Raw genomic sequence first — 27734 nt, forward strand, 5'->3', positions numbered from 1 at the left:
AGTCCTTGCCAATTTCCCTCCTTACTTACCCCATGTGACAAAGGATGTTTTTGATTAAATAGCTAATTTGTTCAAAATACACACTTACCCAGATGTTACTGGAGATTAGTTGCATGTAGATGAAACCCACAAGCTCATGCAGCTGGCTGGCTTTTTTCCCAAGGTTTTGCCATATTTCTACTAAAAGTCACTTTGCTTCAGTTATTGATGGACTATACACTGACCTCTCCCTCATGCTGTGACCTGTATATTACACAGCATTCCCCATTCCACTGAAGTTTCAGTAGTGGTACAGATATTCAGCATTATCTTTATTTTAAAACTATTTATACAGCCAAGAAGAGGGAGTGTAGGTTCTCTAGAAGCACACAAATAATGCGGATTGCATTGGTGGCAGATCATCTGCAGCTGGGACCAGAACTACAACTAAAACTTCAAGAAAGGCTCTACCTTACAATGTTCTGGCAGTGAGAATTAAGATGCCAGATTCTCCATGAGACCTTGTTTTTCTGAGTTTCCTTAAGAACATAAGAATGGCCCTACTGGATCTGACCAATGGTTCCTCTAGCCGAGTATCTTGTTTTCTGACTGGAGCCAATGCCAGATCTCCACAAGGGAATTAAACAGAGCAGGGAATCAGCAAGTAGTCTGTTCCCTGTCACCCGTTCCCAAATTCTGTCAAATCTTCCTCATGAAGGCTCCAGTGCTATGGATAATATCCAACTTGGTCAATGTCTCGCTGACCCACACCTGACCTCCAAATGGTTTGATGTTTGCTCTTAACAGACTTACATGAGGGACTTGCATAAATGAGACTTCTCCTGTTTCATAGCTGCGAGCTCTCAAAACTGTTCAGCTAGGGCTAAATCCTGCAAAACCATTGCTCATGGGCCTAGTACTTACGCTGCACCCATTGAAATCAATGCACTGTTTTGACCACTCCAGTGGAGGCTGGAATGTAACCTATATTCAAGCCGTTCCACTGTGGTTCTCGGACATCAGTAATCTGGAAGGCTGGGTAGTGCATTACAAAGGTCCCTAAAGGCATTAGCTACCTTTTACTCTATTGCTCTGTCAGAACCATTTGAAAATCTCTCTTAAATTGTATGACAGGAGCCTAATGTGGAAATGGTTATTCAGCTCTTATGCTGCCAGTCAACTACTTGGAAAACAATTGCAAACTTCTTCTGCATTCAAATGAAAACTTGTTCCAGATCCAAATACTTTTTTACTTTCCGTTCGTTCCTTTAGTCTAACCTGCTACATTGCTTGCACAATTATTCTCTACTTAGTTACATTTAAGAGTGATACACACAGCTGCCTCAGGCTGATTAGTCATTTGTTTGAGTGGCTATGAAATTATTCTTAGCCAGAATGTTTTGTGAAAAACAGGCATTTAACTACAAAAATCAATTGTGTTTTTAACTTTTTTTAAAACTGTATTTAGCTATAAATGTATTTTGATAATATAAAGAACAGAACATGGGTTTCTTAATCATTATTTTCAGTCTCTTGCTGTAGAATTTGAACACCAGCACTGCCTTTCTCAGTCTAAATTTTGTCTGCAGGCATTTGGATGGATGGAAACAGTATGTATATATTATAAATATATACCTTATCTATCTACTGATAGATATGCACACTATTAGATTCATTACATAAACTTTTTTATACATATAAAATGTAAATTTACAGTTGGTACAAAGAATATAGTGATCTGTATGGATAGCAATTTCATTTTCACATGGGTTTCATCTCATCAGATTAATTATTGATGGTGTCCTAAAACACCTTTACCAGATCTGGCATTTAATGGACTCTATTGTCTCTCTCTACCTTGATTTCCATATTACTACTATTTCATTTTCTTAAAATAAGGCATTAAGAATCGCAGTCATTGCACCATACATATCTTCTCTGGTATTTGTTACATTTTACATGTTTAAGAAGAGGGAGTGGCTCACATTTACAAACATTCACAAATGCATCTTTAGAACAAGCAGCCCTCCTTTCTCCAGGAATTTTACTTGTGACATCTACTGGAGGCATCTGCAAGTTGTAAAGAGCTGGAATGTTTATACTTGGCATTTCAATCCAGTGAAGTGAAACAGCAGTTTTACAGTGAAGCATGGTTCACTCCATGTATGCAACCATTAGAGCAAGGGGAAAAAAACCCAACATTGTTAAATGCCACCCCATGCCTATTTAGATGCAATATTCTTACTGCATTCAACATTCTATACAGCTGAATCCTATCCTAAAATATTTTCAGAGCACTGAGGCTGTAAGGTTAATTCAATTTCTTGCTAAAACTTTTCTCTCTACAAGTTTTTTTAAAAGCACCAAACCAGTGTTAAAAAGCTGTAGCATCAAGGGTTTTTCCAGCATACTGTGCATACTTTTATATGACCTTAAGAATGGAAAATTTAAGCAATTTAATGTCGGACTGGAGGAGCAATTCAATCTCCTATGGGTATTACAGATCTGATGATCTGTTGCCAATTTACATGATAGAAACAAACAAATCCAAGAATATCACTGTATATTGTGTCATTAACCTGAGCGCACTGGAGAGCTTAGAAGGAATTCAACCCTCACATCACATTAACATTGCCCTTAAAGAACTGCACTCTCATGCAAACATTAATTGAGTAATAAGAGTGCAGTGTTTCACCTCCCCCTTGCTTCTACTTTCTGCTCGAATGGAAGCCACAGATTCTCGCTATGATTGTCAATTCTATGAAGCCATTCAGATGGCTAATAAGAATGACTCTGAAGTGTCTTGCTGGAAATGTACCCTACCCCTCTGCTCACCTATACTACAAAGTAGGCACCTTTTGAACACAATGAAGCAATGATCTTGCTCACTCAGTTGAAAGACTAAATAATTTCAACTTTTTTTTAAAGCTGAAAATGGAAATGGTTGAACTACAAAAGAAGAGAACATTGAAATTAAAATAACTGCATGGTTTAACTCGCTTACTTGCAACTCTTAAGAACTGCAGCTGAAATCCTGCCAAGTAAACAACAACATAACTCCTCCACACAGGGAACCATCTGAAATGAAAGCTTAGCAATGACTTCTGTTTATAATATCTACAGTGATCTTGGGAACCAATAGTTTCTTTAGAACTGCTGACATATGTTTAGTGTACCAATTTTCAAACGGGGGCTCTGTACCAGTCCTGTGACTTTAGCATGGAATTTTCCATAGCACAAGCTAAACTTTGGGTATCTAATGCCCCCTGAAAATTAATGGTTCTTTTGTGACCAGTGCCTGCCACTTTGATGATCTGTAGAATCCAGTGCACCTCTATCGTCTTACTTTCTATTCACACTGCAAGACTGGGATTTTAGTGTGTTAGAAGGCATCCAGACAGAGAAGTGGAAGAAATTAGTGTAGCCAGACTCTTGGGGCCAAAATCTGTTTGCAGTCATACTGCTGTACAGATCTAGAGTAATTTTACTTCAATTAAGTTTTTCCCACACTGGTGTAACTGGAAGCAGAACTTTAATCAGTCTGCTAATTTGGTACAGTTGCCAGAAAAGATTAGGAATCATTGAGTTAATCTAAAACCCTTGATGAAATTGTTATAATCAATCTCCTTACAGCTATAGACCACTGGTATAGTTTAGAAGCATAAGGCTAATTTGTTCTCCTGTTAGTGATCCCACATTGTAAAATCAGATTACAAAGTCCACCTCTGCTCTGTCTCATCCATTAGAGAGCTGTACGTTTTGAGCCATGAATAGCAAAGTCTTTTCTCAGCTCCCATTGACCACCTCTGTGTATGGGTATGCGTGCAATGAGCAGCTGCAGCCTTACAAACAAGTGTCTATAAAGTGATAGCAATGAGAAACTAATAAGTGCTGGCTTACAGTGAAATCTATCATATGTATCCAATATAACCCAAACTGCTTGGAACACATCCCAGTCAATGAAAATGGACACAGCAGTCGCTAAAATAATACACATACAAAGAATTCAAGTTGTGGAACTCAGGTGTGTTTAGGTTTGTACTCTTATCTCATGCTCAGTATTGAGGCATTCTAAAGTCTTAGCATCAGGAGTTCATTATAAATAGAAACATTCAATAGTAACAGTGTCAAACTCGCTCACGTTGCTAATAAATTTGTTGGAACTGTCCATTAAGCACTGGTGATAGGTTTTCTTTTGGCCAGACAGTAACATCAGACATACACACCATGCCTTCTGCTGCACACAGGCACACACGTACACAAAGTTACATTTCAAGGCTGGATATAATGTTTAATAATCCTACAGTCCAACTTTAATAACTGGAGCAAGATTTTTTTTCATTTGTTTCTAGCTGAGAAAGCTAAAGAAATACTGGCAAACAATGCACATTATTCAGCTGTATAATAATTGGATGGAGTACGGACTGGAAGACACAATAAGAATGTGCAGCAGACTTTCTGTGTCATGGTATGCAATGAATACATTCCTTAGAAAAATACCGTGCCAAAAATTCAGAATTTCTTACTCTTCAAAAAATAACTGAACTAAAAATTAATAATAAAATAAGAATTAGCCCCAAGTATAGTGATTTCACAAGAGGAGGGCCTGACCATCAGTCATCATTCCTTGCAGACATGAACAGAATCAAGGTTGGAGAACAAAAGTAAATGTTGTTTGAAAGAATGCTAATGGCTCGCATACAGCACTTCTCACATTTTTTCCAGTGGTATGCACATCTTTGTTATGCAGTCAATGTCCACATCCCGTTAATCCAACATTTACTTCACTTACCATCTCACATTGCCTGTATAATTCTAATTAAGACTGGAAATATTCTGAAATGCTTCTTTGGGTAGAGAACTTTCTGTGTTTTCTTTTCCTGGTTGAACTGGATGTTCCCAAAGAAGATTATGGAGGCCATTTCCTGCAATGGGGAAGGAATCTTCTGATGAAGCTAGAGACCTTGCTATAAACGTAAAACTTTGATCCAGTTCCTAGCATAATGGAGTCCCATACAGCTTATCTTGTGAACTAAGTGTCATTCAGTGCACCATCATTACCTAGTCACATCAAGGGAGTGCCTCGCTGTATTATCCTTTGTTCTACGGAGCTATCTGTAATGTTTCTTAGAACATGCTGGCAGGTAATATGGTGGAAACCTAACACAGCATGCATCAGCTCCTTGGCAGTTCAGGTCTCAGACAGATATACTGACCATCCAGCCATGAATATTTGCAGCAGCAAGTGTCTTCTCCAGTCAAATATCCACAAAAATCTATGCATAATGGTCTCTGGTCCATAAGCATTCTGTCCATGTAAGGAGATGTGCTGTTTAAAAGTAAAACAGTTAACAAAAAAAAGAGGCCCTACTTGTACAATATTTACATCTGGAGACCGGGCCAATATTTGGTCCATATACTCAGTTTAAAAAACAATTCATACAGGAAGTGATCCAGTCCTTGGATAGTCTGTTCACCATCAGCTGTTGGTAAAGGTCCTTCCAGGAGAGGCCTCAGGCCTGTAGTCATATTTATTCAGTGTACTTGGATAATAGGTTGTAGTGTACACGTTGGTTTGCTGCAAGGGGTAGAAGTTGGTCCGCTCATCAGGTATTAAGTTGTTCTTGTTAAGTGTCTGTAAAAGGTAAAAAGAAATTACATAGACATATAAATGCTTTGTGAATGCTCTTTCCTATCTTCAGATCTTTCTCAGATTCCGTCTCCAGCATGGTGTCCATCCTGGGCCACTGGCACCTTCCCTCCATCTGGGAGGATAAGATGGATGTGTACCATACATGGCGCTCTCTCTTTGTGGAGTCAGTCCATGGGTGGACCCACAGCTTTTGCCATTTCTGCATTGGTGGATCTGTGCTCAGCCATTACTAGAGCCAGAATACAGAGTCTTCTCCAGAGACCCAGATTCTCCTAGTAGATGGCATGATGTCTGACCATCATTGTCACACGACCATGCTGGGCCTAAACAGGACTGAGTGGTAAACTGTACACTCAACCTATTCCCTTCCAAAGTGCTCATAGTACAAGCGGCAGTTACCAAAATGGCACTTCTTTTCTTTTTGGAAGAGCAGGTGCACATTTACCTGATCTTCATCTCCACTGGTAGATATCCAGGTTTGGACCCCCCGATATTAAGTGTGTCACTTCTGTCAGCTACAGTATAAGTAACAAGTCATGGTCACTTTTGGAAAAACTAAAATGACTCAAGAAATGTAACAACCAAGTAACAAGTGTGATTAACAGCAGCAGAAAAATGAGTTATAAGAAGTATTTTTTACCCACTAGCATTTAGAAAAGAGTCCAGGACTTTCTCTCCCCATTCTTTGCCTTATCATGGAATTGCTTGTATTCATGCCACCAGCCATTCTCCCCCCCCTCACCTCCTCAGCCCTCCCCTCCATCACCACCACACACACACACCCTGACAGGCCAGGTGTTTCCTGCCTTGTTTCAGAGAATGAGACACTTCAGAAAATGTCTTCTTGTATTTCTCTTGTTGTTGATGTCATTTCAATCACACAATAGAGTTCACTTTTGAAGCATGCTCATGGCAGGCTTTTATTTTTAAATAACTGCGTGCCTTGGTCTGTTGTGGTTATGTTAATCTGCTGTTAAGCTGCACCAAGGAATTCACCCCTTGTTCTGAGGCAACAAAAGATGAATGTTCCACATGCACCCTTAAAATAGGTACACACTGTGTTTCCAAAAAGGGTGGAGATACCTGTAATTGATTAGTTTAAGGTTCTTGCAAGCTGGAGTACAGAATGGCGCTTATTTGAAAGGCAGTGTGAGCTGGAGGACTGAGGAGTGGTTTTGGAGTCAGGAACTCCTGAGTTCTAATGCTGGCTCTGCTACTGTTTCCAGAAGAGGGAAGGGGATAATAATACTTGCTAACCTACCTTCCAAATGATTAACTGACTGATGCTCAACAAGTGCTAATGGCCCAATACTTACACTGTCATTCAACCTGAGCAGGCCTGCCACCAGGGGGAGGACAGGCAAAGGTACCAGTTGCCCAGGGCCCTGTGATTCAAATTTCCACCAGAATGCTGCTTAAAGGCCTGACGGGGCAATGTCATGCTCTGGGCAGCACTGAGGGCTAACTGTCCCTGGCTCTGCCCCTTCTAGGAGCGCAGAACTGACCCTCCCCCACCTTGCCCAGGAGCCCGCAGAGGCTGTTGGTGTCCCTGAATCTGAGAAGTCCCTTACTCATGCATATGGTCCTTTGCACATCAGAGGGATCCTCAGGTGAATAAAGCCCTGCTCTGTGTGAATGAAGGTGACCACATCAAGCACTGTATGAATGCCAAACTTCATTATCAGAATGGGCAGAGCTCCTGCTTCAGCAAATGCTAAATAATCTTCCGGAAGAGACTGCCTTCTGCTCTCAGCAATGAGAGGAAGCGGTGATAGGATGTGTCATGCATTGCTCCCAATCATCCAAAGAAATATGAAAATAATAAGGGAGCCCTTTGTTGGTTAGACAGGGCTGGTAGTCAGGGAATTTGAGTTTAATTCTCTGGCTCTGCCACTTTCTGTGTGTCCTCAGGGAATCTTTATGCTTCAGACTCCCCATCTGTAACATGAAGATAAAAATACTTAACCAGCTTAAGATCTCTTGGTAAAAGGCACATTATATGTGCCAAGTACTATTGGTATCTTAAGGAACCCCTTCCAAAACAACTTTGCTGTTCATCCATACTGTACATAAGAGTTGCTATTTCCTAGCCAATGTGATTTAGCTTCATATAATTAACACATGCAATTAAATGGCCACATGCCTGTTTATGGACTATGGCGCGCTGGACCCCTGGTGTCTCTATTCACCATGTGAGCCTAAAACACCATCAGTTCCACTCAACTGCCCAGGTGTAGCACAAGTGTTCATTTTCAGAAGCACAAATGTGGACAAGAGGAACAAGAGAGTAAGGAAATGGCTCCTACATGGTCAAATGTTAAGATGATGCTCAGGGAAATCTCATGGGTTGCACAGTGTGGGGAGGAGAGGGCTGTCAGCATATGGATGTGTGAGAGAACATGGTTCAATTGGGAGGCTCTCAGGAAGTCCTAGCAACTGCGTAATAGCTGAGTCCCCATTTAGGATTTCTCTAAGGGTTAAGAGTAGAGAGGAGTCCTGATCAAAGCCACAGATCTAAATACGCCTGAAGATCGGTGGTGATCAAACCCTGGTCTGATATAAGCTCAAAATGAAAATCACAGCCTTCCATTCCTTGGGCTCTCAGATGGAATGACTGAATTTCAGGATACCCTGCAATGATTTAAATCTAGACCCTGAAAGCAAGCTTAGCATTTAATTAACAACATTTGCATTTTCTCTCTTTTTTGCCTTTACTTTCTTAAAATACTTAATTAGAAAAATACACACAACTTTTTTTGCTCAATTTTTTTTTTTTGATGGAGGGTCTCATATCTTTGGGAAATACCTTATGCAAATGCTTTAAGGGATTAATAATGTAATTAGCTGCAAAGAATTTGTCTCTGGCAATATTAGGATGGCAGAAAAAGCCCTAAATCTGGATGATCAATGTATACAGCCTCTTAATGTTTTCCAGCACAAACATATTGTTGGTCTTATTTTAATAAATAGATGATTAGGCTCCCAGGCACTAGAAATTGGAAAAATATCAACAAAGAAGGGAAATGAGGCAGCAGCAAATTGTAGAAATCTACAAACCCAGAAGGGGATTGCAATTACATCTCTGTGGGTAGCTTCACTTGTGTTGGTAAGAGGTTTAACCCTTGCGCCTTTCTTTTTTCTCCATGCAGGGATAAAAAGCAGGTGACAAACTGTCCCTCTGAAGACATTTCCCTCAGGCATAACATGGCTCAGATATTCATCCTCAGTGTGCTCAGTGCAATGCAGTTACATTAGGGGTGCATTTAGCTTGCTTGGAACAAATAGGGAGTCTGCAGGAGAGTTTGTTGATTTTGAGATGGCAAGATCAAGAGCACTCATTGCCACAGTGCTAACTCCCACCACAAAACCAACTGCAGAGAGCACCAGAATCCCGTACTCAGCTGTGCTCATGCGGTTTCTCAGCAGCTCAGTGCCTGAGAAGTGGCTGCTGAAGGCATTGTACTGTGCAATTCTCTCAGAAGCAGAGATGCCAACTCTGCGGATTCTCCAGGGCTGGAGCACCCACAAAAAAAATTAGTAGGTATTTAGTATCCACCAGCAGCCAGCTTGCCGCCCCCCCCCCCCCCCCCAGCACTTCCTGTCTGCCACAGTCAGCGGTTTGGTAGCATGCAGGAGACTCTGGGAGGGAGAAGGCACAGGGCACTCCCAGGAGAGAGGCAGGAGTCAGGAACTTTGGGGGGGTTGGGTTTTGGGCAAAGCAGGGCAGAAAGGGGTGGGGACTTGGGGGAAGGGAACAGGGCCTGTGGTGAAGGAGAGATGAGCATCACCCCAGGAAGCTGGTGCCTATGTTTAGAAGAGTTACTTGCTATCTGTCTTTCTAGGCTCTTACATGGAGCTCATCACCACAGAATCATATCTTGCTGATCCAGTGCAACACATGCTACCCTCCACAAAGCCCTCAGAGAAGAAATTTGCCTCTCTGTGCCCATATAGGTTGCCTCCTATGGTAGGTTTTATGTGGCATAGTTTAAAAGGCTACAGCAATGGCATTTCCATTACATGACAGCCTAATAGTCCTTATTACCAGGACACTGTTCCTGATACTCCGCTTATATTTTCCCTCTCTCAATTTCATCCTGTTACTCACAGCTGTCGACTCTCATGTAGCACTAACTACGAATGCCTCTTCCTTCTTGGTGTTTACAACCTCGCCCACCTGTGAGCAGTGTGCATTTTCCAACCCCTTCAGATTTCAAGGTCTTAAGTATGTAACTCCCCCCTTTCCTAATGCTGAAATATCACTTGGCACACAATACTGGAAAACCATCCTAAACATGGCAGAGAAGGGGGGGGGTCAGGCTCCCTCTTCCCCTTAGGACAGGGTTTCCCAACCTATGGGTCAGGACCCAAATACGGGTTGCCATTACATTTCAAAAGGGTCGCCAGGTGTCTCCCCAGGTGGCTCTTAAGGAGCCATTCACACATTTTTTGAATTCACCGAGTCTTCCTGAATTGACAAAATGGGTCCCCAGCTGGAAAAGGTTGGGAACTGCTGCCTTAGGAGAAGGAATCTTACTTCAGTCTGAGAAGAGGCAACAGGCAAGACTATCCGAATTACCACAAGACAAAACTACAGCAATGCTCAGAATCTAAGGTGATAAAAATACCTCTAAGATAAATTTAGTTAGAAAGACAGAAAATTATTTCACTCAGGTGCAAACAGGAACTCAAACCACAGTGATCGAGTATCTGTTACCTGCTTCCTCCATCCTTGAGATCAGCAGTATCAGCAAAGCCAAGTTCTATTTGCCAGTCCATCCATCAGGAGCCTCCATCCAAGAACTTTTTAGCAAGTGGCTTGCCAGCAATTTATGCTAATCTGACCAAACCCCATTACTCAAGGGCATGCACCAGAATTTAAATTTCTTCTTTTAAAAGAGTTTTTATTGTATTATATTGGCATATGAATAAAACAGAAGACAGACTTTTCTGTCTTAGAAATATTAGTTTGTCACATAGGGACATTTTCAGAAAGTGAAGAAAGAACTCACTATGAGATGGTTTGAGAAAGTGCAGCATTTTGACATACTATCACTGTTAGCAATTTTTTAAAAAAAAAAGTCCTGACAATGCTACTATTTAAGCTGGGGCTAGTAGAATACTGAATAACCCAATATATACAGAAATGTATAAGGAACATTCAGTTGTGATTAATTTTAGAAGCATAGGTCTACCAAAAATGCCTTTTCCATATATTGTTATAATGTCTGAAACTTGAAAACAATATATGTTATATTGGTCATTAAATTATAATCCACTAGTATATTGGATTACTATCTGACAACTGTCAACACATAATCACAATTAACAATATGGAAATTCCAGTAGTAATCCAGTTTGAACTTTGTTGCAACTGTATAAATATCTTGTATGTACATTTGTTACTTATGAATATGTGCTCACATTTTCCAAACGTCAGTTTTTTCATCAAAATCTGTCTAAACATCAAATTTTTGACTAAAATAGGCCTTTAAAAAAAATTCTGCATAACTCTAGTGAAAATAGCATTGTGTGCTATTAGTGTGCTATTTATCAATACACCTTCCTCCCAAATATATGCCTCCAAAATCTAAATCAGAACAACAAAGTAACAATGTTTCTAACGCAGTAAAATAATACAGTAAGATTTCTGGTAAGCCTGGGCTGATGCCTTATTTTGCAGTTACCTCTACATCTCTACAGTCCTCTCAGCACTTCACACTCCTCTCCCTTTTTGGAGTTCTACTTAGATCTATGGGGCAGATCTTCATCTGGTGCAAACTGTCAGAACTGCATGAAAGTCACTGGAGCTTTGACCATTTACATAAACAGAAAATATGCCCCCAACATCTGTCTACCACTGGCAGATATTTCACGTTCTCCCTTTTACATGTGGCAGATATTTTAGTAGGGATGTTAAAGTTTAACCGATTAACTGATTAGCTGATGCTTATTGGCTAATTGTTTGTTTAATGTTATTAGTCAAACTCTTCCTGGCCCGCAAGGGAAGCAGCTTTGCATAAAGCCAGCAGCCCCTAGCAGCCCTGCTCCTGGGGGGGCTTTGCTGCAGGCTCTGCAGTATAAAGATTATTTAAATTTTACACTGCAGAGCCCAGAGTGTGTGTAACTGCTAAAACTTTCAATGGTTACATGGTTACCTTTTAAACTGACTTTTTACATCCCTAATTTTTAGTTAGGTGACCCCGGGAACATATTTAGAACATCTCACTCATCATTTTTCAATAATCCCTCATCACATTTCAATCTCATCCCTCATTAAGAGGTTTTATATTATGATGCATGTTTTCCAACTGTAGTTTCCCCCAAAAGATCCCTCCATGCTCCAACTGCACTTCCACTCTTGCTGTTTTGTATTTAATGTAATACCGTTAAAAACACATCAGTTCTAAACCTCATGTTGGGTGGAAAGGAACATGAGAAGTAAGTGAGCCAATCAGCACTGTAGGTGAGCTCCATACATTTTAAAGCTTTGACATGCATTGTGCCATGGATTTAGGCAATGGCTGAGAACATATCCAAGCGGCTGGACTGCATTACGGACAGACAGCATTAACTAAATTACTCCGCTCATTCACAGTGGGAACCTATAGTGCCCTAGTTGGGACCATATGCAAATAGAGCTTGATGCCCTCCTTTCACTGTGCCTTTGAATTCCTGCCCCTGATTGCAACATTAGGCTTTTAAAGAACAAAAGGAGTGGTTTCCATTTTCCCTGTTTGGAGTATCCGAGGTCCTGCAGTAACAGAGATCTGAAACTGGAGACTGTTTTTCTGTGGGGAAGGAGGGAGAGGCAAGGCGAAGGCAAGTAGTTAATCAAATCAAAATGAAATTATGTAATTGATATAAATAACCAATAAAGCATCACAGAGCCAACCGTTTTTGTATTCCGCAGGGGGCTTATGTTTTCCTCATAAAATCAGACTGGATGAAATGCTTTTTCAACACAAATTGTTTATTTTATGGATCTAGCCATGGCCATCTCATAACAGGAAATTACTCTGTGTCATGGCAGAGATAAGGATTACTGAAATGGATTCAGAGTATGAGCAGTTCCTTACAGAATGCATTTTCCTGGCATGGTGCAAGGTGGCAATCTCAGAACTATGACTAACCAGCAAATTGGGGAATAATTAGCATAACAATTACATTAAAAATACTTTGCTTATAAAAACACATGACTAAACAAATCAGACCTCTTTGTATTTATTAGCACTAACAAAACAAAGGATACACAGCCTACTCCTGCCCTCTCTCTCCTCCCATCAAATGGATATTGTAACTATGTCATGCCTCTCTCACTGTATAGCCCCTTCTGGAAATACCGACAAATGCCGGAAGGGGCTTCAGAATCCCATAGATTTATTAGCAATAAGATATAAAAAGATTCACAGCCTTTGGCATCTCTTCTTTCAAGTCTTTCTTAAGACACTCGCCTCCTCCCTGATGGCACAAAGACATTCATATCTGCTCAACTGTCTGCATGAAATCCTGGTACCACTGCAATCAATGGCACAACTTCCATTGTGAACTAGGCACATACCTAAGGCTAGACTTGTATTTAAGTGTCTTTCTGTATTTGGACCCAAAGTCTGATCTAAAGGCCACTGAGGTCAATGAGAATCTTTCTACTGACATTAATGGGTGGTAGATCAGAACCTAAGTAATCCGACCAAATCACACTTATAGTGATCTCAAATTCACCAGTATTTGTTATTGTTCTCTGGGTGATTGTTAATATGAGTTACTTGTTTCCAGTAGCACTCACGATGTGCTAAGAAAAACCCGATGCCCCAAAAATTCCCTCCTATTTGTCAGTATGAAGATGTCTGAAGTGGGACATAAAATTTCACCCGTAGTCTCAACAGTGCTGCCTGTGCTGTCCCCCTGCTCTGTGATGTCTCTGTGCATGGCCCTCCCTGCTCCCAAAATCACAATGGCTTCCTCTGCCATTGTAAGGCATTGCAAATTCATATCCAGCTAGGTCAGCTCAGTTATATCGCTTAGTTGTGTGAAAAATCCAACCTAACCCACAGCGTAGACAGTGCTAGCGGGACAGAATCCTGTTCACCTCTTTGGGAGGTAAACACGTTAGCACCCGGGCTGTCGGCATAGTGTCTATACCGAAGCACTACAGTGATGCAGCTATAGTGGTTCAAATGTAGATAAGCCCTATATCGATGTAGCTACACTAGTACAAACAACCCTAACGTATATAAACTGCCTGAGTGCAACTTACCAGGGACGTCACCTGGAATGGTGTGAGCCCCACATCACAGTGCATTTAGACCGGAGTTATATAGGCTTAGCTACCTCAGTGCAGCACACGCGCGAGCGCACACACACACAATCACAGCATAGATTGTATAATTTGCTGATCAATACTTCCCTTAGGTCTCAGACAACCTTCCTACTTTTCAAGCTCTCCTTTGATGCTGAGCTCTTGCCAAGGCTTTGGGCCTCAGCTAAGCACTAACAAATTCATTGCTGGTAACCAATCTGTTCCCCTGTGTTTCAGCCAGGCTAGCATGGATACCGGACTTACCTCTAAGTATTTAGATTTTATGAAATGTGTATAACCTGCTGTATGCATTAATCTCATTTACAATAATATCTTTGTCCCATGCTATGAAGAAGTACTTCAGTTTTTTGTCTTGTAACTGTAAAAAATGTTTGCTTTGAAACTGTGAACTCAGGAGGGTTTGTCTCCTGCCCATCAAGAAGTCCTATCAAAATTAAATGGATCATTTTGGAACATTACAGTACCCAGACTGTGTTAATTGTCTCCTGGCACTCATGAAGAGGCTACGTGCAAAAGCATCACATCAGGAAAAAGAAGCTGACAAGTCAATTTTTCATCTTTTTCGCTGTTTGGATTCCCACAGGGCTGGAGCTACAAAACAGAAGAGGAGGTCCCCAGTGTGAACCTGGGTTAGCTCTAAAGGACATTCAGAGCTGACATATTACTGCAACTCTATCGCCATACGGAGCCATCCGCTCTAATTCATTTGTGTATTTTTGTAGTGACCCTCTCTTTTCTTTTCTTAGTTTAATAAATTCTTACTATAGGATTGGATACATTGCCTTTGGTGTGAGATCTAAGGTGCTAATTTACCAGGGCTAAGTGTCCATTCTCTTAAGGCTGGCAGTAACCCAAGTATTTTGAGATCTTTCTCTCACTGTCTCATTTGCCTGGGAGGCAAAATAGACGGGAATATCCTGGTAAGGCTGTTCTACAACTTCAGGAGTTCATGTGTTAGTGGGTTGGTGCAATTGAATGACAGAATGAATTCTGGGGTATCTTCCCTGCTTCTTGACAGTCTGAAATAAGGTTGGCACTCATGTCGTGAACCACTCCAGACAGCATGACAGCTCCCTCCAACTGCATAGCTTTTTGAGTACATTCTGCTTTGGGTTTTTTTCCCCCATGCTAAATCTCACCTGGTTATTTCCTTTCTACATTTGTAATCTTCTGGGTCTTTTTCCATGACTTTTCTACCATGTCATCTTTGATACTTCCCCTTTGCTAATGTAGTGTCTTCTGATAAATTCATTAACATGCTGTTTGCAAGGAAGAAGTCAGAGGAAACTAGGATTCATACTGATCTTTGCTATGCCCCACATGACGCCACCTTGCAAAATGGGGAATTGCCACTCATCACTGCCCACCATGGTACATCAGCCAATTTTCAGTCTCCAGTAGCAGCCTTCAAACCCAAGCCGATCTGAATCTATTGGCCATTTCGGATTTAGTACAATCCTGTATGAAATGGTAGAATCGTACAAGATATGGACTGGAAGAAACCTCAGGTCATCTAGCCATAGGCTTGGTGACTGGGGTGGGAGGGTAGTAAAAGGGGGCAGTTGCCCTGGGAGCCAGAGATTCAAAGGGGCCTGGAGCTCCCAGCTGCTACTTCTGCTACTGCAGGAACAGCAGTAGCTAGAGCCCCAGGCCCTTTGAATTGCTGCCGGAGTGCGGTGCAGTGCACTTCAGGCAGCTCTGAAGGCTGGGGGAGGAGTATGCCATGCTCCCGGTGCTGCAGAGGACTGGCTGCCCCACCCCACCCCACCCCACCCCACCCCTGCCCTTTCCGCCTGAGGCCTCCCGCTTCTGGAAGCATGGAGCACACCTCCTCCCCTACCCCCCATCTTGCCACGGGTCCGTGCAGGCTATCGGCTCACTTGTCTAGCCAGCCCAACCTCTTGCTCAAAGCAAGACCAAGCCCAACTAAATCACCCCTGCCAGGTCCTTGTCAAGCCTGAACTTAAAATCCAAATGCTTTACTAAAGTCTATGGGTGCATGGAGCTACACCAACTTACAAGAGATGAGAACCTAGCCCTCGATATCTGAGATCAGCATTCCCTTCACCCCCTCAGCTTGGAAGCCGACTCCGTGATCATGTCTGATTTCTCTTCGTAGATATGAATGGTCCCAATTCAGCTATCAATTCCACCCATGAGCCCTTCACTTCAAAATATGTGCAGGCCTTTGCACAGGCATAGCTGAAAGCACATTGTGTCCCATTCCAGTTATTGTTCCTGGTTTCATTCGCCACTGGGGCCCTGAGTCAGCCAAGCACTCATGTCCTAATGGTTTAATAGGAATGGATTGAAGTTAAGGTTGTGCTTAAATACTCTTAAATAGGGACCTACATGCCTCCAAATATCTCCTCTTGGCACCAAATCTAGCTGCCTTTACTCAGGTGTAATTAATGCGGCTACTCCTGTGACCCAAGTGACCCAGATGTGGAGGTTTAATAGCTATTCAATTAGTTAGATGGAGCACTCTTCAATTAGTTAGATGGAGCTATTCAATTAGTTAGATGGAGCACTGTATATGAAGCTTGGTACTACATACTCACTTTTCACTGCACTGGTGTATTGCCTTAGTTTTCATAAATAAATACTAGTAATGGGGGCTGTTCATTACTAATTCTTCCAGACCACAGGGCACATTCCATCCATACCTGTTAATTTGTACAGGTTCAGTTTTCCCGATTCCCATACTTGATGCTAGGTCCTGGGATCCAGTGAGGATGCTCAGGCAAAGCAACTTTAGAGATGGCATAATGAAGCTTTTTCTTGTTTACGAGCACCTGAGGGAGGGGTAGAGCCAGAATTGTTAACTTGATGCCAAATCCAAGAGCGTGTGATGGAGAGGAAGACGCGCTGTAGATGGAGTGTTGCTGCACCCCAGCAATCCAGACTGCTGGAGCAGCCAATGTATCTTACAGCAGCCCTGGGGCTGTTCTCAACTGCTTCTCGGGGCTGTCCTGATACCTGGTAGCCTGAGTGTCAGTAAGACACAATATTGGCACTTTGCCAGGGTCCCTTTCTCAAGCTGTATCGGGTACCGAACAACTGTCCCCTAATTCTTAGAATTGACCACTCATTATTTCCTAATTACTAGTCTCACTTTATTATTCCAGTTAAAGAAGCTATTCAATAGATCAACAACCCTAGATTCCTACCTCTGGGTATGTCTACACTACAGCGCTAATTCGAACTGAATTAGTTAATTCGAACTAAGCTAATTCGAACTAATGGATCCAGACTAAAAAACTAGTTCGAATTAGCGTTTTGCTAATTCGAACTAGCATGTCCACATTAAGTGGACCCTGAACCGGGCTTAAGGATGGCCGGAAGCAGTGCCGGCAGGGCATCAGATGAGGACTTAGAGCGTGGAGATGCTGTCTCAGGCTAGCCGAGGGCTGTGCTTAAAGGGACCCGACTCCCACCCCGGACAGACAATTCTCAGGGGTGCCCTGCTTGCAAAGCAGTCCTGGCTTGGATTGCCCGGAGTACCCACACTGGGCACATCACAGCACTCGGCCATCAGACCAGCTGCACTTGCCGCAGGCTGCCATCTGGGGAGAGGGGGCAATTGGGGGGCTGCAGGAGAGCTTCCACCCCCAGAAGCCCGCAGAGCCAGCCCAGTCCTCCCCATCGGGGGCACGTACCCCATTCCTCCCTCACCTCCTTCCACTTACCCTTCCCTAGCCCCTTTTCTTGATGTACTAAATAAAGGACAACCTTCACAGAATCCCAAGGCTGAAAGAGACCTCAGGAGTCATTGAGTCCAGCCCCCCTGCCCACAGCAGAACCAACCCCAACTAAATCATCCCAGCCAGGGCTTTGTCAAGCCAGGACGTAAAAACCTCTAGGGATGGAGATTCCACCAGCTCCCTAGGTAACCCATGATATTAATGGAGGAAATGTGGGGTCTGGGATGGAAGTTGGATGCAGAAGGGAGCTTGGGGTAAGGGATTCGGGTGCAGGAGAGAGCGTGGGGTCTGGGAGGGGATATGGGTGCAGGAGGGAGCAGAGGATTTGGGTTATACGGGGTACAGGGGCAGGATTGGGGTGCAGCGGGATGGGGGAGGGAGGGCTGGAGTGCCAGAGGTGACTCCTGGCCAGCAGCCCAGCAGGGCTCTCAGGGAGCCTGCCTGCCCTGCCCCGTGCATGTGTGAATAACTATGAAACGGAGAGGGGAAGGGTGCTTCATATGCTGCCTGTTTTACAAACAGGAGCTCCCATTGGCCAGAAACCAGCCAATAGAATTGTCCTGGGAGTGGGAGCAGCTCATGAAGCCTTCCCCGCTCCCCTCCAGGATCACACTGGTGAAAGAAAAATGGCTGACAGCCACTTTTCTGAGCGGAGTGCGGGTGGGGTGGGGCAAGCAGGGAGTCTGCCTGGGGCTCCTCACTGCATCTGCGGGTTGGATCCGGTGGCTTGGTGGGCCAGATGTGGCCCATGGGCCGTATTTTGCCCCGGCCTAAATAAGAGCCTAGGACATAACTGAGCAGCCCTGCTCTGACCAGTAGAGGGCAGCAGTATAAACATACAGTAACTGGTTTACTGCCATATCATTTAATTCCCTCACGAGTCCACACTTCTTCCTTACATTCTTCCTTACATTCTCTTTTTCCCAGTGTGGAAACAAATAAACGTTACCCCAACGAAGGAAAGCCTGGCATGTGCAATGACTAGATGGGCATCTCAGCTCACAGAGTAGGGGGCAACAGCAAAGATCCTGCTTGCACGCACATCTCCCTCGGGATGTGGGGGGAGAGCTGGGTCAGCATTAAACACACGGCAGGATGAGACTGAAGCACCTACACCCCCAGGGACGTGATTCTCAAGGTGACTTAAAATCGAAGAGGAGGTTGAAAGCAGATCAAGAGAATTGAACAGACGTTTTTGTGACCATTACTGATGTGCTGATTTGGATTCCTGCCACGCAGCCTGCAGCCCCCGCCTCACAAAGCAACAAAGCATCCAACTTAAAAACAGAAAGGAAACCAGACTGGATGAGAACAGTCTATTTCAACACTGCAAGGGCAGTTATTTCAACACTGCAGCTATTTCAACACTGCAAGGGGGAGCTCTCTCTGGGACAGCCAGAGATGAGACATCCCAACTCTAACTGGCAGTTTTCACTGATCTACAGGGCAAGTGGTGTGTGAGAAAACGAGAAGGCAGCTTTCCTCCTCTCAGCCCCTCTCCCAAGTCACTGCTGTCACAGGGTAATAACCCTTCTGCTAATGGCAGCTCACCCCATGGGGATAATAACCACATAAAAGCCACACATCCAGGCATGCCTGACTGGTCAGTTTGACTTGACCCAATGAAATAACGGGGAGGAGCAAAGAAAGACAGACAGTCATAGACTGCCTCTCACTTGCATGACTTAATCCTCCTTCCCCCTCCCCACACACACACAGCCCCCAGTCAGCAGCTCCCTTATTTTCCTTTCCACCAAGACTTATGTAAATCTAGACTCTCCTGAAGTGTTATTTGCAACTGCTGGATCACAACAAAGAGCACAATGCTCTGAGCCAATTCAGCCCCTATCATCCTTTTTCAAATAAGGCTATTGTCGTGACACGTACTAAAAATATGCAACGTGCCATTCAAGCAGTTAAGGTTTTCAAATGCCACTTAGCCCATAGGAAACAGTCTTCATTAAACATGAAATTCACCTAGATTGTGTGTTTCCATCTGATTTACTGTTGGTTTTTATTTGTTGTTTCATCTGATTGCATCAGCTAAAGCTCTCATTAAAAAGCCATATAGCCAAGGCAGATGCTAAAGAGAAATGGTTGAGAACTTTCTTGATGTGTTGTGATTCATTAGCTGTTGTCTAATGTCTGAACTATATAGCCCAGTTTCTGGGACTCAAATGATGCCTAGTGAAAGGGTGACTGAAATAAAAGGAATTCTTATATCACAACAATAACATGGCCTTTGCTCTGACCACATAGGAATAAATGAGTTGGCTAAGTGTAGTTGAAGTTGCAACAAATGAACTTACGTGACAGGAGACTGAGTCCTTACATTTTCCAAGGACGAGAGAAGCAAATACCCTAACAAACTAAGAATGACTTCGACAAACTTACCTCTGGGGGACCCAGAATAGTTAAAAGTCATTTACACTTGAACCCCCAGCTGCTTCTTGGCTTTAAAAAAGAGAAACAATTTTCAGTCGCAGTAAAAACAACTATACCTAAAAGAAACAGATTTTTAAAACCAGACATATCTCCACAGCCACTTCAAGCTGTATTTCTCACTACACAGTTGGAAGCGGCACCAATCTTTAAGACTGCCAGTTTGTTCAGAAGGATTATTCTTCAGGAAGGCAGGAACTCTTTCGTGATCCCCATATTGATATTTTGTTGATATAAAATTTTTTGCAATTGTCTGGGATACTTTACAGAGGGTCTCTGCTCCACATGGCCTTTGGCTTTCCATGGGATTATTCACACTTTGTTGAAAGATGTTTAATTTAGATCGCTTGATTTATATAGATCCCGCGGGAATTAATACATATATTTTTCCACTTACGAATATTTTCTAATGCTGTATTTTTATTCAGAGGTATGACTTTGTTTGGGCAGGTGCGAGAGCATTTATAAGAAGCATGTACAAGCTCCTTCCTGTTTCTTTACAGCCCAATCCTGAAATCCTCACTCAGCTTTCACTCTGTTCTCACTTGAGCAACAACTTCAGGATTTTTCCCGTAGTTTATGAGGGATGGCAGAGGGGTGACAAGAGACAGGATGTGTTTTGATAATTTGTCTGAGAAATCTCCATAGAGAGAAGTTTGATTTAATACAATATATGGATATGTTTTGAAAATGAAGCTACAAGCTACATCAATTAAAGCACAGCTGGGAAGACACTCTATATCGTTGTCATCACTTGAAAACATGCAATCGTCCTTAATCAATATGACCCCATTCCAAAGTGTGCTGAAGTTCATGGGAGTCTTTCCACTGATTTCAATGGGATTTGGATTTGGCTCTGTGTATGTACAGGTGCCTTTTCCAGGTTACTCTAAACCACAGTCCACATGCTTTGTAGAGTCAACACTTAAACTTTTTGTTAAAAAAGGTGGTTAACCATAATAGAAAGTTTTAGTTGAGACTTATCTCCAGGCATGGCTGCTGCAGCACTCCTACCTCTGAACAGCTCAGCCCTGACCTTGGGTCCTTCCTTGTGTTCAGTCCAAGATCCTTTCTCCTTTATATCAAGGGCAGCGCTAACTAGCCACTTGCAAGAATGAGTTGCTGAACAATTCCCAGAAGGAACAAAACGTGCTGAGAATGCCAGTCCATTGCGGGTTTGCTCTCCCCTATTATCATCAATTATTAACTAATCCACCTGACAGTACTGGGAGTGCTGCAGGAGGTTCTATAACCCATTCTGCCATGATGTCCAGAGCAAAGAGCTGCTATTTGTTATTGCATTGTGTCCTTGTACTGTGTAGTGCCTGAGATGGTCAAAGCACTATATGAATTTAACTAATTATTGAAACATGAACCACCTATTAGATGACCCCAAAAGTCCCTAATATTGAGGAGTAAGAACTCAAAATCCATGTATTGCTGAAGAAAGCGTAAGTATAAAATCCTTTAAATATCACAGCTAAAATATCTAATAATAAAATCCATACAGTCTGACGAAGCAAGATAGAAATTCAAATATTCTTGACAAAACCCTACCTTGGCAAGTCATCATCAACTAAATGATCAATAGGTCATTGCCATCTATGGTTTCTACATCTGATCTGCATTAATGTGTTGCTGTACTTGATTGTCCCAACAAGGCTCAGACCTGCTAAACTTACCTTCATAAAAAATTCACCTTGATTTACAATTCCCCATTCAGCACTGTACATTTGAGTATAACGCTTTCACACTTTTGCTCATGTTCACCTGTTGATTGGGGAACAGAGATATTTCAAGATGAATATAAAATAAAGACGGCTGCAGAAGTCTGAGTAGCTTCAAAAGCATAGAGAAAATTACAGAGTTGTGCATATGCTCAGTTTATTTTAGCACCCTGTCAATGTGCATTATTGGTTTCTTCCTTTTACTGCAAAGTAGCCAACTGATCATGTATTTTCTGAATCGCAGGCATTGCTAACCCCAAACACACATACATACTGTAGTGAGCAGGGGTGGCGACTCACTGAGCCCAAGGGGGAAGAACCCCTCTCTGAGCCTGGGTGTGCAGAGCCAGGTCCTGCCTCTTTAATTCCACAGAGGCCAAGGGGTGGAGGAGGGAGCATAAAAGCCCAGCCCAGGAGCTCAGTAGGCACAAGAGGAAGCAGAGGCCTGCCCTAAGCTCCCAAGCCAGGAGGGCGTTGAGGACCTGGCAGAGGTTGAGGACTGGCTCAGACTGCCGGGCCCTCACTCCGAAGAGGGGACCGTCTTGACCCTACCCCAGAATGCAGAGGCTGCCACTCTAGGGCCCTGGGTTGGGACGCCGTGGAGTAGGTAGGTCCTGCGTCCCCGTCCCCCCCACACTTTTGGGTGTCAGTCTCCCTCTTCCCACTCATGCCTAAGGAATTACATTTGTTTAGCTGCCCCACCCTGAACCCCGGCCTGGGCTGCACTGACTCTGGACCTGCATTTGCATTACTGCCTGCTCTGCCCTCAAGCCCCGGGGCTTAAAAGGGGCCTCTGGACTGTTACTGATAGGCCTGAGCTCGGGTCAGGGGCCCAGGACTAAATTAACCAGCTTACACATACACACACCCTGTCCACGTAGAGTTGACAGATGGCTGAAACAAAAATACCGAACACCCCTCTCCCCCCCCCCGCCAAAAAAAAAACAAACACCGGGAAAAAATGTTGTTGAAGGAAAAAAAAAAGTGGGAGGGGACTTTTTGAGGAAAAGAAAAAAAAAAAAAAAAAAAGACTCCAAGATCCTGGCTCACTGCTAGGGGTTACCATGTAGTCATTTAAAAAAAAAAAAAATCTGGACATGCTTCATGAGGGGGAGAGGACCGGCCAGGAAGGGAGGGGGGCCTGGAAATAGCTAATGGGGGGGGGGAGACAATGGGGCTGGCCAGGAGAGATGGGGGGCCAACGGGATGCAGGGCTGGTCGTGGGGGGGACGGGTCGGGCGGAAGGGGGCTGGCCACGGGATATCGGGGGAGGTGCGACCGGCCGGGAGGGGGCAGGGCTGGCCAGAAGCGCAGCTGGGGAGGGATCAGTGGCCGGGAGGAAGGGTGGGCGGGAAGCAGAGCTGGCGGGGAGATCAGGAAGAGGAGGCTTCCCCTCCTCCTCACACTCAACCGACTAAGGACTCCCAGTGGCAATCGCGGCCCCGCCTCCCAGCTGAGACTCCCAGCCACTCCCGGCTTCCGTCTGGTGCATAGCCGGAAAAAAAAGAAAATATTGGACTCTGAACATGTCCGGTATTTTCTGTTTTTTTTTTTACCGGACAGAGCGTGCAAATACCGGACTGTCCAGTACAAAACCAGACACCTGGCAACCCTACGTCCATGTGCATTATTCTGACCCAGAAAACCAATTGGTATTTAAATGATTAGAATACAAACCAGGCCCAAGCCAAAATTCCAGAGCACCTCAACATTTTCAACAAGGTGAATTTTAGATCCTGTGGAATTTAGAAAGGCAATGAAGTCCATGTTATTGTATGGAGCTCTGTATGATCGCACTGAGACCATGGGCCCTTCTTCAACCGTCTGATGAAAATTCTAATATACTGATAAACTTAAAAGCACATTAAGAACATTTTCAAGTTTCCTCTTTTTAAAAAACCATTCCCATCAAAACACCCACCACAGCTCAGTGTGGGCAGGGACAAACATGAGCAGTGAAAGAATCCCGCAGCATGCCTGCTGAAGTTTATCAGCTACTCCTAAATAAAAAGCTAACTAATAATACCCCTTTGGCGTATGTTTCACACACACATGCAACCTCTTTTTAACTTTACTAACACTACATTATTTAGAGAACAATTAGAAGCGATTCAACTAAAATCTAAGGCTACGTCTACACTGCAGGCTTCTTGCACAAGCTCTGATGGCCTTTTTAGCCATAGGGGTTTCTTGCGCAAGAAATCCCTGTTGCCCGTCCACACTGCCTTCTTGCTCAAGAGGGCTTATTCCTCGCGGGGAGAGGAATAACTCTTGCACAAGAAGCCCTCTCTTCTGATGCTTTACTATAAATTTACTTGCGCAAGAACACACCTGCAGTGTAGAGGCTCCGCAAGTTTTTGCGCAAGAATGGATGTTCTTGCGTAAAAAGCCTGAAGTGTAGATGTAGCCTAGGACTACGGTTGTAGGAAAGACTAGAAATAGGGGTTAAGAGAAGAGGAACTATATGAAAGCAGATTTTAAGGAGACACTATTTTGCAGAGGGATTAAGGAGAAGGGATTTCATTTAAAATACCTTCACCACACCTAGAAACCCCTGCCACCCAGTCTCCATTCTATCGTTAAGATAAAATCTCTTTAAATTCTTCTTAATATACAAGTCCCTTTTACCCTAAACTCTTAGAGCACATCTACACAACAGGGCTAAACTCAAAATAAGCAACGCAACTTGAGCTATGCTTAAGTCAAAATAGCTTGTTTCGACTTTTGGCGCTGTCTACACAGCAGTTATTTCAAAACAGAGCACTCTTCCCCCGACTTCCCTTACTCCTCGTACAATGAGAGTTACAGGAGTCGGAGCAAGAAACCTGTTATTTCAAATTTATTTTGAAATAATGGGCTGGCTGAGTAGACATGAACTACGTTATTCTGAAATAATGCTGCTGTGTAGACATAGCCTCTGGTCTTATCTGTCCAATGATCTTTGATACATACTTCAGTTCTGCCACTTCTCAAAATATGGCCTATGAATCACTCCCCTCCCCCGATCATCACTTTCTATTACCTACCCTACTGCTCTACCTCGTGCTGTCTCCAGTTACACTTTCTTTCAAGTAATTTAAACTGTAACCCTTCAAGTAATCCAAACCAGAATGTGATCTTAACGCCAAGAATTCCTAGGTAATATATTTACCCCCTTTTCAGAGAATCCAACACCCTATCAGCTTTTACTGTAGCTTCATACAAGATCAACTATTTAGTATTTGGTCGGTCAAAAAACCCAGGCCCTTTTCTGATTCTCTTAGCTAATCCATTGCCACTTTAAACTTGGACATTATTCCTCCCAAGCTGCCTCAACTTTACACAGACATATTACATTCCGTAATCCATTTGCCGAGTCAATCAAGATTATTCTGTAAATAGATGTATTCCTCTGAATCTTAGCCACTCCCACTAATTTACTATCATCTGCAAATATAATGATCTTACACATTGCAGCAATGTTTGCATTGTTACCAAAATATTAATACTACAAGTATTCATTCCTTGCCCAGTTCCAAAAAGAATGCACACCACCTTCCATTCCAGTCCTCCGATTGCTGCCCATGAAACAAGAGAGGAGCCCTGCAAAACACTACTCACACAAGCAGGCCTTACTCACTACCGCAGGCCTACAGACTTTGCCAGGACTACACACATAACTGAAAAGTTTACTCCTGTGGTTTCGGAGCTTTCCGAATCTGGCCTCAATCTTTTACCCATCTTCATAATTTATTACCTACCCGGTATTCTGAGAGTTTATAGGATAATCCATCCTGTAAAACTTTGTCAAGAACTTACTCAAACTCCAGATATTGTCTGCTGCTTCTTTTCTACCTAGATCAATATTTATTTAATTTAAAAAATGGAATCCAATTTCCATGACATGATTTACCGTCTACAGACTCACGCTGGCTCTCATTATTATGCTGCTCCCTTATTACACTGTACACAACTGTATCCTTAAGCCAGCAGGAAACACATTTTTGCATTTACAAACTTCAGAACCCTGCAAGGTGCTGTACAGTGGAGGAGAGGCCCATAGTACCACGAGGAAATACTCAGCACCTCAATCAAGAATGCCTTTACCAGAGAAATCTAATTTTCAGACTCCTCTCATTTTTCTTTGAAGTACCAGAATCATGGCTACTCTTCCAATTCCCTGCCATAGCCCCATGATCATTGTTGACATTGATTATTATTAATTATTACTATTATGCTATCACCCAACGGCTCCAATCAGGACTGAGGTCCTCTCGTGCTGGGCATTGTGAAAATGTTTAGGTAGAAACCACCCCAACCATGAAGAGCTTACAACCTATGTCACCAGTCTTGCAATGAGAGCCTCTCAAAGTCTATGGGTGCCACTATCTGCATGCACAGAGCTTACTGCAGGATCGTGGCCTAAACAGGAAAGAAAGGCAAGCAGTGACAGACAGACAGACAAACATATGCAAAATGTCAGTGGTATATAACTACTGGGGGAGGAAGGGTTGTTGGTCAGGGTTACATCTTCCAGACCATCTTCCCCACCCTTTTCTGTGTTCCTGGGCCCCAAATCAGTAATCTCATCTGTTACATCCGTTACTACCCCTGTTTTACTCAAATACTTGTTTACCATTGTTTCAGTCTTCTCCAGCATATTGTCTCTGGCACCCTCGTACCAGAATTAAATGGAATTTTACATCAGAGAGAGAGTTCATGCACACACACACTTAAAACCACAGCATAAATAGGCAACCATTCTCAATTTGCCAGTGGTGTTTCTGGTAAAGTACCCACCTTGAATTCCATGGGTGTGTACTTTTCATTCTTGGGAGTTGTGTTGCCTTTGAAGTGGAGGTGGTTGGGAGTGGTGGGGTGGATAACAGTTGATTCCTGGGACTGCCGCTGGCAACGCTGACAGTACACATAGATCACGAATGTTAAGAGACTGGAACCAAAGAAGCAGGAGACCCCAGTGGCAATCAAATGGATGAGACTAAATCCTGCAAGCAAAACAACAAAGGGATGCTCCTTTCAAAGAACAGCCTTCTTCCTCTCTGGACAAGAGCACAGATTCAAATCAGAGCGACGACATCTCCGAATCAAGGACGATAAACTACTGAAGCCAGCGTCTCGTGTTCTAATGGAAAAACCACAGCTCTGCCTTGCTGAGGTTAATGGGTCCATACATTGTTTTCTCAAAGCTCTTTCCCTCTCTCTCCATTCTCTCTCCCTCTATTGATATCGGAACTAAACATTATGTTAAACTGACAGCAAAAGAAATCGGGCAAACAGACAACGAACGTTCATGGGCTCCAAAGTACAGGAGTGTCATGGAAATAAGGGCTACAAAAACTCAGTGTTTTTCTAATGGAAAATAAAAGCCCTCTTTGTTGTTGACCCAGAAATATTCAGTGGGGGAAGACGTACGAAGGAAGCAGCATGACACATTCCTCCTTTATGTCATACCTACAGATACATCAACAATGCCCGCCATGGGCAGCAAATCCCAGAGACTGGGCCAACTGATTCACCCATGTGGGGTTCCTGCTATGGGGCTAACAAATAGCAGTGCAGACGTCCTCATTTGGGCTGGGGTCTGAGCTCTGAGACACCCCCTGCCCCGAACGTCTCCACTGCTAATTTCTAGACCTGTAACTTGAGCCCCGCTGGCCTGAATCAATTGAACCAGGCTTTGAGACTCACAGTTCCAGGGCTTCTTTGCATTGTCCATGCATCCAAAGTGTGCTCAGCAACCTTGTTTATTGATTTAGCCATCAGTCTCCCTCACTATCCATGAGATGTATTAGTAACGCTAAAGAGTGTGCTAGCAGGTGCACCGCAGGAGCCAGAGGAAGCGGGGAGGGGAGGAACGAGAAGGAAACTAAATGGGCAATGGAAAGAAAAGAAAATACAAAGGAAACTGC

At 43.3% G+C, this 27734-nt stretch overlaps 1 protein-coding gene across 10 annotated transcripts in view; it reads right to left on the reverse strand.

Annotated features, from left to right (window-relative positions):
• Positions 1 to 320: 320 nt before the first annotated feature.
• The window catches only part of SEMA5B (semaphorin 5B), a 381163-nt gene continuing 353749 nt past the window's right edge, over positions 321 to 27734 (reverse strand). For 9 of the 10 annotated variants that reach the window (XM_075933113.2, XM_075933119.2, XM_075933111.2 and 6 more), the window contains 2 exons: positions 26605 to 26810; positions 321 to 5614 (listed from right to left, as the gene is read on the reverse strand). In XM_075933113.2, coding sequence (XP_075789228.2) covers positions 5459 to 5614; positions 26605 to 26810 — 362 coding nt within the window. In that variant the 3' untranslated portion in view covers positions 321 to 5458. Of the gene's footprint in view, positions 5615 to 6077; positions 6148 to 26604; positions 26811 to 27734 lie in introns of all 10 variants that reach the window. The other variant, XM_075933120.2, reaches the window with a different exon arrangement.

This window comes from Pelodiscus sinensis, chromosome 7 (genome assembly GCF_052426305.1).
Source record: "Pelodiscus sinensis isolate ZL-2025 chromosome 7, ASM5242630v1, whole genome shotgun sequence".
In the NCBI taxonomy this organism is placed as follows: Eukaryota; Metazoa; Chordata; order Testudines; family Trionychidae; genus Pelodiscus; species Pelodiscus sinensis.